Raw genomic sequence first — 14859 nt, 5'->3', positions numbered from 1 at the left:
GATCTCAAGCCAAGAGGTGCTTCCTCAGGTTCACAAGGAGCACATGTTTCTCTCGAGTTCTGTTGAATTTGATGCGGACGTGCCTTGCTACAGTCAGACCAGCCTTTCAGTTGTTTCACACCTCTGCAGCCAAGCCACATTTCTGTATCATCAGATCAGTTTTCAACAGGGAGAAGGAAACCGGGGAGTTCTTAGCTGTATGCATACAGACATAGCTGTTTCTTTGATTTCTCAGTAAGTCATTTGGTTTTTTGTGTTTTTTTTTTTTTCTTAATTTTACTTTAGCAGGAAGGTTGTTTAGTTCTGGTACAGCAGACAGCAAAAGGCTCGGGTGGTTCTGCTGGCAGAATTGCTTTATTGTTGCTATGGGAATAGTCCCTGCATGCCTGCAGAGCTGGAGTGACTCCTGACCGTCTAGCAGTGGGGCTGTTACACATTTGTGAACGCTGAGAAATTTAAAGGATTTAAAGAATTTAACTTAAAGCAGTCTTCCATGAGTACAGCTACAGGACCAAGTAGATGTAAATGTTACCTCTGCAACTGATATGCTGTTTTACTTTTATTATCACTTTTTCACAGTGAATATCTTGCTGTAAATGACCTGCAAGTACAAGAGAGAGAGCTGCATACTTACTTAAAAATTTTTATTTGTTTGTTTTTAGCTCCCAGGAGGATGAGCGGCCTATGTCACCCTTCTATGTGAGGTATTTACTCAATTGTTTTAATTTATTTCTCTGGGTGGGATTGACTTGTTATTACTATTAACTGTGGGGAGTGATGCCAGACAGTCTGAGCAGGCTGTAATCAAACTGAAGATCGATTGCTAAGTTCATAATTATTGCTCAGCTAGAGGGATGAATGACTCTTCAGAGAGCCGAAAAATTTCTGCCGACTTTATATTTAAAGGCAAGACTCAAGTTTCAGTGCCAGTCTTGTAAATAAATAAACAAAATTTTTAATTAGAAGATGGGCTTTGGCTTCCTGTTTTCTTCATTTTATAATATAGTTGTATTTACAACAAGCTTTCAGTCTGTGGGCATAGGAGAGATTGATGCCATGAGCTTTGAGAACTGACATCATGTGCTGTTCAGAAAGAAACCAGGAACCAGATGATGAGTCACCAGCCATACAGCAACTGTTCCTCTGATGCAGCCCGGCCAACATGGAAAAGATGGGACTACCTCAGTTCTGCCTGCCTGGAGGGAATGCAGTCTGGCTGCATTCGAACAAATAAAGTTTCTTGTTTTGCCAACTGCAGAGCAAAGCCACTGCCTGTAAAAGTGGCCTAATTCTGTTGACATCAGTCAAAGTTTGCACTGCTTACTTCAGTAGCAGGCTCAATTCCAGTGCTTTCATTTATACTTAAAGTCCAGGAGCCAGGGCAATTAACAACGAAGGGATGTAGAGGAAGAAGGGCCAGATATTGTAATTGGTTTATTTGATCTCTATGGAGCTGAGACAAATAAAAAGAAATCCCTGTGGTGTTTTTTGTGAGAGCAGTAAGATTTGGAATTCTTACAGTAATCTCTTGTTAATTGTCTTGCATATATTCCTCTTTATCATTGTAGACTGGATTCTCCCTGAGAGATTTTTTCTAATATAGACCATAGAAAATGTGCATTTCATGCACAGTTGTAACATGCAGACTTACTTTAAAACTGCAGAACTGTGCACCAGTGAGCTGTTTATAGACTAGCCCAGTTTCGTCGTCTTGTCGGCCTTCCTGATGGCGCACCAACATTCACTGCAGTGTATTTGTGCAGATATTGTCTAATCTGTGTTTCAAAAGCTCCAAAATGTCCAAAAAGATTCTGCCTTTATCTCCAGGAAATAATTTAGTACAGATCATCCTGTCAGCAGTTTTGCCCAAGTTAAATCTCCATCCTGTCTTTCCATTAATAATAATACTCTTTTTTTTTTTTCTTGCTTGATATGCTCTTCAGATAACTGTAGGCTTTCATTACATTTCTGTCTGCCTTACTGCATAAAACTATCCTTCCAAGCTTTTTCCTAGACCGTGGAAAAATGATTCGGGAAAAGATCTCTTTAGATGTCCTTGTTGAGTTTGCTTGGGGATATAAGGAGCAAAGATTGGAATTGAAGAAGCTGGTATCAAATCAGGAAATTTCTGAGAGAGAGGGAGCAGGTTTGGAAATTCTAAATTGAGGTGTGGACATCTTAGGATGGGAAACTAAATACAGTTGTGTCTGTTGGAGTGGGAGGATGGCTTTCTGTGAAAATGTGTCATGCAATTAGGAAGGGAAAGGTCTAGAATGTACAGCTGGAACGTGAAGCAAGATCAGGGATGGAGCAGCATACCTTGCAACATGAGGCTTTAGGACAAGCTTGCATCTTTTGTAGCACTGCTGAGACACAATTGCTTGTAAATAAAGCTAACAGCTTGTAGATCTTGGTTGTAAACACTTCAGAAATGTGTGCTCTTGAGGTCAGTTGCCAAGTGTAGTTAATTTGACAGGAGAGCTAGCACTGTCTGAACCATTTATGGTACTTCAACAATGGAGAATTTGAGTGCGTGATGCATTTTTTCTTTGCAGTTTTGAAAGTTAGTTGTTAAATGACCTCTCTGAATGTCTGCTTTATCTGTCTGATGATCAAATGTATTTATTGCTGCCAGTCATACTTAAGAAGTCTGAAATACTGTTTAGTAATCCTTCAAGTGAATCATGAGTGTGTAGAGAGAGTTAGGCCACTAGCCTGTTCATCCAGTAGTTTTCATAGAGGTAATTTTGCAACAAGTTAATCAAATGGGAACAAGAGCTCTTTATATTCCAAACACTGCAGAGTGCTTGGCTTTTGCCAGACTCAAGGAGGATTCTGTCTCCTGGTCGATGGGTTTTGCCAGAACCAAACTGGAGACTTGATCCTGTACAGTGTAGTACTGTATCATGTCAGCTAGCAATGGAGATGTTTCCCTTGATGTTGTTTTTATGTGTAAGACCAGTACTTGACTTATCTCCAAGTCAGAATGATCAGAATGCCACCAGTACATTATTTTTAAAAATTTTCCTGACTTAAGCTTCTGAATTGGTCTTCTGGTGTTGTGAGTTTTCTCTTTAGACGTAGTCATGACCAAGAATTGAAATGATTATCACTGTTGCTCTATAGGGAAATAAGCAATCATTAAATGTACAGAGGTGGTAAATGAGGCAAAACATGATGCAAGTTTAACAAGAGAGATGATATAAGTACCATGAAATTATTTTTCTGAAGACTTCAGAGGGAGGAAGAAAAAGATTATACATCATCTGTCTAATTTCAGCAAGTTTTTTTTTGTATTATGCCATACAGAGAAAAAGGCCTTAATATAAGACCTTAAAGATCAGTAAGAAAAGAGAGAGACCTATATATATTTTGTGAGGAGATGAAGTAGATTGCTTGTGGAAATTGTGGTGGATTTTTTTTTTTTCTTCTTTAGCCACTGCTGTAAAAGAATGGAATAATGCATGGAGAAGTAGGGATGTCTTTGTACAAGGCCAAGATGAGGCTTCATAAAATTTCACTAATATATATTCTAAAGATTTGAGGTTTGTGAGGATCCTTAAGGAAGTAAGCAAGCCTGTTACAAAATAGAGAAAAGAGCAGGGAAGACTTATGTACCATAAGAAATGAACTAGAGCGTACATATTTCATCTTGATTTTAGACAAAAGGAAAGGTATTTGTTAAATAGCAAAACTGGATGTGATAAAAAAAAATAACTCAGTGAATAAATTGAGGTGCATTATTAGAAATTTTGTAGTTGAATCCCTCTCCTGTTATGCGTTTGGAGGGTGAGATCAGTTTGATCAGTTTTTGAGGTGGAGTTCTGTGGTTTGAATCCATTCAGTTGCTGGTGAGCAGGGCTGTCCTTTCCTTTTCGGTATTCCCTGGTAAGATTGTTTACTCAACTATATTTAGTACTAGGCAAGGAGATTTCTGCACTGTTGAAAGAAGAGGAAAACCTTGCTGGATGACTGATTGTTCTAGGGAGTCATGCCTGAAGGGCATTTATGTTCCAAAAGCTTTTGTAATTAAACCTTGTGGAAAAGGGAGTTGCAATAGTTATATGGTGTGCTATGCATTTTTTAATTCCATTATATGAATGGGAATGTGAGTAATTATACTGAGAAACAGTATGCAGTTTCATGTAATTAAACAGCATCTGGCAAAGGCAATTCCCTATAAGCACACTTTTGCTCAACATGTGCAATGAGTTTTTAAAAGACGGAATCTACAGACGTGCTTTGTGATGGAATGTCTGCTTTGTATTTGACATGAGTCATATAGATGCTTACAGAGCAGTTTCCTCGTGAGTACATCCTGAAGTAAGGCAGAATCATATTAAGGGGAAAAAGTCAAAAGCTTTGAAGTGTGGGAGCTTCCTTGTTGATATGCAGAGTGTTAAACCAAAATTGGGATGAGAGCTATCATCACAGTTAAAGTTGAAATTTCATTAGATACCCTTGAGTTCAGGGCAAGATGTTGGGCATTTTCACCTGTTACAGCACTTCTTTTGTCTGTAAGTACTAATATCCTGTTGGAAGAATTTCATACAGCTGATTACCCTTTTAATAGTTGTTATACAAGGCAACTCATTTTACACAATACGTGTCAAGCATTCCTAATATATTGGGTATGATGTTTTATTGGATTTGCTGTCATCTACATCAGAAGGTTGCCTGGCTTCTTACTGAACACTTCCTTGTTGGTGAGACATGCAGTAAGAGTTCTTAAAGTCAACAGCAGTGTGGGGCTCTTTTACCAATGGTTATGTTATGGGATGCATGCTATTGTCCTTCATCATACAGCCATTGGCTGAAAATAGGTAGAAGGCTGCTAGGTGCTTTTGTTCTCATTGTCCAGCTACTGTGTGGATCTCAGACCAAGGGACCCCTGCCATTTGGTGGAGCTGTGGGAAGCTGGGAGTCCTGATTTTATACCGTGAGTCAGGAGGACTATCTCACTAAGCACCCTATACGTTCAGTGGAAGAAGGTGATCTATTCCAGTTCGAATCAGAAGCCTAGTATGGAAGCTGTGGTTGGCTCCCAGAGGAACATTTATGTTGTCTGGAGAGGATCATGCACAGACAAAGCTGTCTAAATTTGTAGAGGTGGGTTGGGTAGCATGTATGAATACCCTTCAGTGCTGTCTCTGCTTCAAACAGTAGGTGTCAGTGTGCACTCAACCTGAAATACAATACTAGTGTGCATGAAAGCAGCTGAATACTGAAGAAAACAAGGCAGTTATTTTTCTGCATAGTAAGGAAGTAAGTAATGTAAAATATAATGTACCACATTTAAAGGGAAGATTATTGGATCTGAGCTTGCAAAAGTGTGAAGATACTTAGAAACGCTGAAAGCATGTTTTCTTTTGATGGGTCTTCTCAGTAATTAAAAACTTTTCTTTATTTTTCATCTCATTATTTTCACACTTTCATGCCAACACAATCCTTCTCTTTGGGGAATGTGTGTCAGATGAAATGGTTGCCTTAATATAGATCCCATGTGGATCAGCAACATTATATCTCACAGTATGCAGCACTCATGGAAAGTGAACCATTCTTATAGCAGTAACAGTGGAAAAAAATAATTTCCTGGGTCATGTGCTAGAATTCTGTATTACAGCGGCCTTCAGAAGTTTCTGAAGAAATTTTTAATTATTTAAATATAAAATATTTAAAGGAATTTAAATAAATATTGTCTGCTTTGCTGGAATAGCAGAATGTTATCTTTTTTACAGCTGTTATAAGGATTTCTTATTGTTATGCTTGCCCTTTTAAAAGTAAAACCAGAAATATTTTTACTTTCCCAAAAAAGCAAATGGATCATTAATAAATGTCAGCAGCGAGTGGCCTTTGTTTCACATTGCAAGTACAGCTTATGATTTAGGCAGTTCAGTATGTCCAGCAATTAATTTATTCACTCCACAAATGAAAACCCCATCTGGGAAAATACTACACCAGAAAGTCAGTTTGTTCTGGTTGATTCATACCGCGCTCTTTTAATACATGAATGCTGATAGGTTTTGCTCAATAGGGCCTTGAGTGGAAAAACAGGAGAGTTTTGATATCCAATTCAATTATTTGTTTGCTGTAACAAGATGCCCAATACAGACCAAGCAGAGTGTGGTTATTGCGTAACATAATTCTCTAGCGCATATCCGTAAGTCTACAGTTACTAGCTGGAGTGGCAGAGATTTAATATCAGCATAAAGCTGGCAGAAAATACAACCTTTCACATACTTGAGATTGAAATGGAATGGAAAGAGAGGCCATAAAGTAAGGATTTACCTTGCGTGTGAAGCAAGACATGATCCAGAGAGGTCACCTGAGTGTGTGAGAATAGCAAAAGACTTTAGTAAACAAGCTAAATAACACTGAGAAGTGCGAAAGGTCAGACTTCCTGAAAGGAAAAGCATGAGGGTAGCAAGAATCCACTTCAAGAGTTTATAGCACTTAAAACATCTGCACTGATGCAGGTTTTTTGGCTGGCTCTCTGAAAATAAAAATCCCCAGCACTGGAAAACTTTCCTGCTGCTTCCTGTTGCAGGCAGAATATCGTTTGTATCAAAAGTCACTATTTCTCAGTGTGTTCTACAACAGGTGCATAACGTAATAAATATAATCTAGCTGTGGAGATAATTGGCTGTATCTGTCAGTGAAGTGGAGCTGACAAGAGGAGAAAATAATTAACCAAAGCACAACATGATTTCCCATTGTCCAGATGATTTGATGAACAAAGCAGCCCATCTGAGGCAGCTCCCAGCACAATAGGGCGTGCCAAAAGGGCTCTTCTGGATGTGGCTTACTTGGCCTGCTCAGCATAAATCTAATGATGGGCTGACTTTTGCCACCCAGGAAGTTTGGAAAATGCCTCAGGATGCATCCCACATGTCTTGTTGCTGCTCTGAGCTGCGAAACCTATGGAGAGCCATGCCTATCCCTGCACATGCCAACACGCTCAAGCACATCCACCTCCATCAGCAGGCAGACAAGAATCTGAAAGCCTCTGGATAACTCTTTCCTCTCTATATATTTATGTATTCTAAGTGAAAGTCCTTGCTATAAAGAAGTTTGGTGCAGAGTAAATAAACCAATTTAGTAGTGCATTTTAATTAAACTTCAAAATGAAACAAGGAAAGCTATGAATTGTGAAATTTAGGTCATCTGGAAAAACTCTGATTTAAAATCTGCATATTGGGGGGGGGAGAGAAAGAGAGAGAGATAATAAGAGCGTTAAAACGTCATGGGTCTAAGAACCAAGTCACATTCAGTAAATAAGGAAGCACCACCTATAAGAGAGGTTTAATAAAACGAGAGTGTGATAGCTTACTTGCTGTCATTGACTAAGCTGGCCTGCAACTATGTATGTACTTCCTTTGTATTTATTGGTAGTTTGAAAATCACTGTATTATTGACTCTCTGACAGAATATAGTTTGAATAGGATTCTTCTAAATAGCACAAAGTAATTGTTATGCAGATTTGTCATTATGAATTAGGAAGCTTAACGTACTTAAAACTGAATTGCTGTTAGTAAAGCACACAGTAAACTGAGAATGCATTTGGGAATTACAAACACTTTTGATATTTTGTTCAAGTATTTTTTGGCAGCTTTACTGTTTGATTCTTACTACTACTTTTTGTGTTAAGAAGGTCCCCCGTGTCTTCAGTACTGATGTAAGTGGTTTGCTGATAGTGACTGTTGGTTGGCCTTGAACATTGCACATGGGGAAAACAGCATGAACTCTCATTCACATACAGTGCCTAGCAGTTCATTAGGTTTACGTGAAACAGGGCCTTGCATTTTCAAACCTATTAGAAGTAGAAGGAGAAGCTGTTTCTGGATGTTTTCTGCCTTGTCTGATGAATTGTTATACCACATCTTAGGAATGTTTTCAAAAGACTAGAATCCAAACAATCCTGTCTCCCCTTCTCTTTACCATCTTCCTGACAGGAAAACAGAGAAAGAAGGTGTGATATGAAGGATACCCCACTGAATATGGATTGCTTGTAAGCATTATAGAAAGTTGATACAGTATTAACTTACCCACACGTAGGAGCTGTAGCGATAAGATGAATTTCATATTATAATGTGGTTTAGCCTACCATGCTAGCAGCTTACTTGTTAATCCATCTTTCTGATGGACCTTATAATCTCTGGAAAGCCAGAACTTAAGACACAGTTTCAGGCTCAAAAGTGGCCAAGTAGTTTGTGTAAGTAAGTAGGAAAGCAAGGAGGATGCTTGAAATGTGAACTTCAAATTGCAAAGCCATGTAATAGTTAGTAGTCAAGATGTTGCATATGAGAAGGATCTTGCAAGTCTTTTTTTCTATGTGTAGGTTGCATGTCTGAAATCATAAGTACAGCAATTTAATACCTGTTTGTGACTCTCCCAATCATGAACTCATTCAAATAACACAGCTACTCGGGTGTTGTGTAGGCAACGTGGAATCCACTGGGAAATACGTGACTGCTTTCATGCTATGCCACAGCTCCAGGGAGCTGTGTCTGCACAGAGTGAGCAGGGCCTGGAAGGAATGAGTGTGTAGTCAGGGTATGCTGGTTCACTAAACCGAGGTGAAGGCAGTGGCTCAGTGGAGGAGAGCAGAAGCACGTGTGTCTGGTTTGCAGCTGGGGGTTGTGGGTGTGTACTCAAGGGAAGCAGAAAGGAAGCCTTTGGTTGGGGAAGGGAAGTTGGCTCTTCTGCACTGAAACAGTTTGTGAGACACTTGGAGGCTGAAAGCAGAGAATGGCCGCGTTGGCAGAAAGCACTTGGTCTTATAACCTGTCCACTCTTTTCTGGAATTTATCAGCCAATCACACTGCTAATACTGCTGATGCAGGGAGAAACCCGAATGAACCCCCTAGGCCTGCAACGTGTCTGACTTAACGTAGATCACAGGGGTAATGAATGGTCACGGGGGTCACGTGCTACCTTATCTGTAGAGCTGAGTCAGCACTGGAGCAGCAGGCGGGATAGGACATGGCTAAGCTGAGTCTGGCCCTGTGCAGAGGGAGGAGAGCAGCAGCAGCTGTGCGAGGTGGCACGTCAGCTTGTTTAGCAGCAAGCAGTGACACCTGGTATTGTGTTAGCTCTTCTGAGCCTGGGCACAGCCTGGAAGAGAAAAGGAAAAGAAGGAAGTGTGCTTTTTATTTTTAAATATATGAACATCAAAGAGCTGCAGAACTATTTTGAAGTGAAAAGACTGTTTTCCTTTTCTCCACAATTAATAGTTAAAAGTTTTTCAATATTAAGTTTGCCGTCATAAATTTTCAAGTCAGCCTCAAAAAGCAAGAACTTTTGTGATGATGTTAAAACAACCTGCTGCCACAGAAAGCTTGCGAGAAAACAAAGGCTCTGCAGTGTGTTGAAGCTGAAATACTTTCCATTAGATCTTGGAATGATGGGCACATTTGTTCTTGAGGATATTGGCATTGTCACAATGTGCCACGTCACTGTGGTAGCAATAAGTCCTGAAGGGGAAGACTTGTGGCATGTGCATGCAATCTCTAAATCTTTTCTTAGTGCTGCAAAGAACAAATGTTTTAAGGCATTGTTGCACTTAGTAGATGTAACTTTCTCCTCTTTTTATTTTACACAGCACCCACGTATCACAAGTCAATAGTAACATTCCTGCTACGGGAGAGTAAGTGTCTCTTTTACTATTTTGTAGCTTCTTTTTTTTTTTTTTTTAAATATTTAAAGTTTTTGAAGTATTGCTGGTTATTCTTTGATTTCTCCCTAAGGGTTGCTCTTACACAAAAATAAAGGACATTGTTTCCCAAACTCTGGTATCTGCAATGATCATTTTGGTTAGGCAGATTCTGCATGCATAGAGAAGCTATTCATGCTGTCCTCATGCTCTTGTTTGCACCCTGTCCTGTCTCAGCAAAGGACACAACTTGATCTCTGCACTAATTCCAGCGCCAGTGAGAGCAACAGAGCTGATGAGTTGGCGCCCCTTCCAGAGGTTGGTGGGATTGCAGGGCTGATTCTTGTCAATACATAAAATACAGATGTGCTCATCAAGCTGAACCATAAGATTTTTTAGCAATTGCTAAGATCTTTTGACTTTTTCAGGAAATGCAGTCTCAGTAGACTTAAATCTATAGCAGCTTAGCAGCAGCTTTTGTAAATTCTCTGGAGAAGTCAGCCCAGGTGCAGATTCACATACTTACAGCTACCAAGTTGAAGATTAACCAGAATATCTTGCAAATAATATTTTTAATTGTGGAAAAAGCACTTGAAGTTATGTAGGGCATTAGGTCAGGCATGTTTGAAAAACTTTTTCTTTAGCAGACTACTTAAAGCATTGCAAGAAACATGGGTGGAGCAAGGAGACACAGAAATGTGTTTCCTAAAGACGTTTAAAAAGTAACAAGTGTCTTATTTAGATTTTGCCCATAAAAACTTCCTCTGATTAAGGAAAGAAGGAAATATAATAAGGAAATATGAGTGCCAGAATGAAGTAGATTTGGTTGTGTTGAAAGTTCGGGCGGCCTGACAGTTGTAATTGATGGAACTGCAGAGGCTCCCATGCTGTGGCTTGTGTGGAAGCTCTCTTAGTGCCAGAAGGCATGATAGCAATCTCACACCAGAGTACTCTGAGAGTAGCTGCAGGTGTGTGCATTCATGGTACGAGAACAATGCAAAAAACAGCATGAGCTCAGAGCCAGGTCTGTATTCAGTCACTGAGTGAAGTGTACAATGAGGTGCTGTTAGCATGTTTTCATCCCCCTGTGAGACAGCATTGAATCACCTTGCAGATGACTTGTTGACTTACTGAGCTACGGTTGCACTGTAGACTTGACCAGTGTCATCGTGGTTGGGTGGCAAAAAAGATCTTGTAAGAGCAAGAAATGTTAAAGTGGAGGGTAAAAGTTGAACACCAGTGTTGATGGTTGCAGTAAAGCAGCTGTTTTACAGAAGGCTGAGGGAACCCTAGAAATTTTCAAGGGCAAAATGAACTGGAAAAGGTCAGCTTCATTGAAGGATCTGAGTATCAAGTTATCTGAAGATTTTGGCTTAGCTTTTTGCAGATGTCATGGGCCCTAGTGCATTTTATACTGCCTTGCCATTGTAATAAAACATAACCCTCTGATACTCATCCTCTATGTACTGTTGCAGAGAAGGAGCTCCAGAAACTATTTGAGCTCAATTGACCTTATTTTTCGGCTTGACAGGTATTTAGAGAAGACAATCCGCTCAGCCGTGGAGCAGCATCTCTTTGATGTTCATGGCTCAGGTGGCCAGAGTTCAGAGGACTCTGAATCTGGAACATCTTCAGCCTCTTCTAATGTGTCTGCCAGGCAGAGGAGGCGACAGCACAAAGAGCAGGAGGAAGCCCGGAGAAACAGAGACATGTACGATCCTGATTTCTTCGTTTTGGAAAGTATATCTGATTAAGTGTACCTTAGTTATGTCCTCTATCTAGGCACTGCTTGGTAGTTCTCTTAAGAAATGCATTGGTCCTTGCCCTCTGTTGAAAGTACAGGCTGCAGTGCCTGTGCGGAGCTTTGTTACATCAGTGAGAGCTGAGAAATATGGAGCTTATTAGAGGTAATTGAGTGGGCCAGAGCATGATAAGAAACCAGCTATAGCAGTATAGTTGAGTTCTTAATTAAAGTATTTTGAAATGTTTCATTGCTGTATTTACTGTTTTAGTGGAAATATCCGAACAGTTGGCCCTACAGCCAGAAAAAACCATTACTTCTAAAAGCTTTTCTGAAATCAGAATGGGGCAGATTTCTCCTTCTGTATGCATAGGCACAGCTTATGTTCAGGTCTATTAAAGAGCCCTAGGAGTTCATCTGAAAGTAGAAATGATCCTTTTGATTAATCAGAACCTAAGAATTTTTATCCACCGTTACATTAAATGTTATTTAGTGACAATTTTCATAAAATGTCTATCAAAGAGTAGAAATAATAGATTTTTTTCCTTTTATCCTGCAGTTGTTGGGGCACATATTGGGTGGTACAAATGTGATATAAACTACCACAGCCTTAAAAAGCACATGTCCAAGGCATAGATATCTTTGAGGAATTGTAACTGGAGATTTTGCAAGCACATTGTCTAATTAGTGCTTACAGATACATCTAACTTTAAACATTGTTAAGCTAATTTTTGTAAGGGCTGTGTATTCTTGGCTGTAGTATTGGATTGCTAGGATTTCAAGTTAGATTCTGAAATACAGATCTAGGCTGTTGTTCTTGGATGCTGAATTCTCCAAATCCTGTTGGATCTGCACCTTTCTATACCAAACCACTTTTGCATAGAACCATAACCTTAGTACCTCAGGTGAATACTGCAGTTATGTTGTTTCCCAATATGTGTCAGTGTTTTGTTTTTGTTTTTAAAAAGTCCATAGTTACAAAATAAAAAAGGCATTTCAATAGTGAATGAAATATGCTGTGAAGATGGACTGGGAAATGAGCACTTGCGAGTCACCTAAGTAGCTGGCAGCAGCTCTGCAGTAGTTTTTCTTGTTTAGTAGCCTTGCTGTCAAGCTTCACAGGTAAGTAGGTCAGAGACTGGCTAGTGTACGTGTTTGGAAGCATATAGTACTGCAGGGTTTTTTTCAGCATTGTGTTACAGAGCATTACAGAGCTGCCTAGAGCACTCAAGCCTATCTTGACGCAGTTGTTCACGTTCAGTCCCTAAAGCCCAAGCCAAGAATTTAGCACATTGGAAGTTTTGAATGTTGGCTGGGTTTCAAATCATTTTCCCTGGTTCCTGTAGGTCTGGGTGCTGGCACTTCTGGGGGTGGATTGTCAAAATTCAGAAATCCTTTCAAAACTACTTCCCCCCCCCACCCCTTTGGTTGTCAGTGACTTCATCCTCTTGCCTTGTGATAGATCACAAGAGGATTTGTAATGTCACAAGATGGGACTGCAGAATTAACATGGCTAGGAAGAGCGTTCATCACAAAAATACATACATGCAGACCCAGGCTTTGCAGACTGTGATTTCTACAGACTGTGTATGCATAATAAATCTACTTAGGACATTGTAAAAACTTTCAGAGGCAAATGGATATCTGATTATAATCCTATAATCTCTTTGCATCTTTCTTCCAGTAACCAACCCTAGAGATTTGAGATCTAGAAAATTACTGGAACTTTGTTGTTTGGTTTTTATTCTGAATACTTTGTCATGCTGGCACTGTCCAAATACTGCGGAGTAACCGTTTTCTTATCACTCTACTGCAAGTCAAGAGAAATTCTGCTGCTGTCTGTGAAAGCAAGCTTTGGAGTTGCACAGCACTGTATAAGGCAGCTGCACATAAAGTAGTTAGCAAACATTTAAGTTTTTACGTCAAGTGTAAGCAGCTATTCTTTAGCCTGAGCAGGATAGTCTTAGTGAAGAATTGGATGCATTGTTTTTCTTCTGTTTCCATATATGTATGTGCCTGCTCAGTATTGCATAAAGTAGAAGACCACTAACAGATTGTGAAGAAAAGTCTGCATGCTGAAGAACCCAGCAGGATAATTATGCAGAGAAAGTTAAGCTGTATGCCAAGCCCATGAAAAACGTACACAAACCTTGCAAGCACAGAGAGCCCCAGCTATCTTGTCACATGATGGCTTCAAGGTAGTTGTCCTATCACTTTCCAGTGCAGCAGAACAGTCTTAGTTGTGTTGCTACTGCAGAGATGCTTTCCCTTCTTTATTTTGTGTAATTTCCAAATAGGAATCAATCATTTGACTGAAGCACCACTGCCTTGTTCTTGCATTTGAGAAGATGAGTAAGAGGAATGATTATATGGTGTAATGGACCAAAGGAGCTCCCTGTGTCACAACTGTGAATCAGTTTTCTATATTAAAAGTATGCGTCTTACAGGAAAATATGCTGCATATTCTCTATAAAAGTACAACATACAACGAGGAGTTAGACTAGCTTCCATCTGAAGTCAGTGGGATTCTCTGCGTTGGCTTTAATTGGAAGTGAATCAAGTGTTGGCCTTGACAGCTTTCTCACCAGAAGTGTGTACACCTGGCTTTCACTCCTCAGTAGGATTTAGCATTTCACAGTGTACGTTGTTTGCTGCAGTAGGAAAAACCAGAGATACTGGTTTCATAGGGCGTAGAAGATGTTGCCGGAACTGCACCAGTCAGCATAATTCATTTCTGTATTGCTATCATAAATGTAGCGGGAGAGCATTTTAAACATTGTTTTAATGTCATTTTTTGTTTTAGGGAAGTCATCAACAAGGAGAACATTCCATCTGGTTTCAGCAATCTTGAAGACTGTATTCTAACTACTCAAGAAGTAGAAAAGTTACAAGACAGTAGCTCTGGATATCTTAATGAAAGGAATAAACCAAAACGGCAGAAATCCAGCACCAAACTTTCAGAGCTTAATGACAACCAGGATAGTCCTGTGGTAAGCTGGCATGCAGCACTGTTTGACACCTAGTATTAGGGTGGGAAAAAGAGGATTTTTTTTTTGTTTCAGTGCACATCTGGTTTCCTCCGGTAGCCAATAATTTAATACATGCATAATTGTCTCTTCTTGATTATGGGGAATACTGATCTCTGCACTTGTAATCTTTGTGAAGAGGAATCAAGAAGCTATTTTTCCTTTATGATCCTCTTACTCCTCTGTAGTCATTTTCTCTTTCCATGACTTTTTTCTTATGTCTTCTGCATTTAGCAAAGTATTACAGAAAAAGAAAAGGGATATAATTTCTTTTTCCTAGTCTTTCAAAACTCTTATGAGGTGATTGGAACTTCAGATACAGGATCATGTTTTAAGGTTTAATTTATTTTTATGTTCCTGTTATAAGTTATGAAACCACAGATATCAAATGTCTTTCTGATAAGATGATAAAATGTATGTTATTCCTTTTCCCTACCGTC

At 39.5% G+C, this 14859-nt stretch overlaps 1 protein-coding gene across 8 annotated transcripts in view; it reads left to right on the top strand.

Moving 5' to 3' along the window:
• Positions 1–618: 618 nt before the first annotated feature.
• The window catches only part of FAM13A (family with sequence similarity 13 member A), a 46382-nt gene continuing 32141 nt past the window's right edge, over positions 619–14859 (top strand). For 5 of the 8 annotated variants that reach the window (XM_010709625.3, XM_010709623.3, XM_019614549.2 and 2 more), the window contains exons 1-4: positions 640–704; positions 9602–9646; positions 11184–11363; positions 14197–14383. In XM_010709625.3, coding sequence (XP_010707927.1) covers positions 685–704; positions 9602–9646; positions 11184–11363; positions 14197–14383 — 432 coding nt within the window. In that variant the 5' untranslated portion in view covers positions 640–684. Of the gene's footprint in view, positions 705–9601; positions 9647–11183; positions 11364–13565; positions 13592–14196; positions 14384–14859 lie in introns of those variants that run through there. The other 3 variants (XM_019614551.2, XM_019614552.2, XM_019614550.1) reach the window with 3 other exon arrangements.

This window comes from Meleagris gallopavo, chromosome 4 (assembly GCF_000146605.3).
Source record: "Meleagris gallopavo isolate NT-WF06-2002-E0010 breed Aviagen turkey brand Nicholas breeding stock chromosome 4, Turkey_5.1, whole genome shotgun sequence".
Classification (NCBI taxonomy): domain Eukaryota; kingdom Metazoa; phylum Chordata; class Aves; order Galliformes; family Phasianidae; genus Meleagris; species Meleagris gallopavo.
Note: the sequence above shows the minus strand (reverse complement) of the source record. Positions and strands in the feature narration are given on the sequence as shown.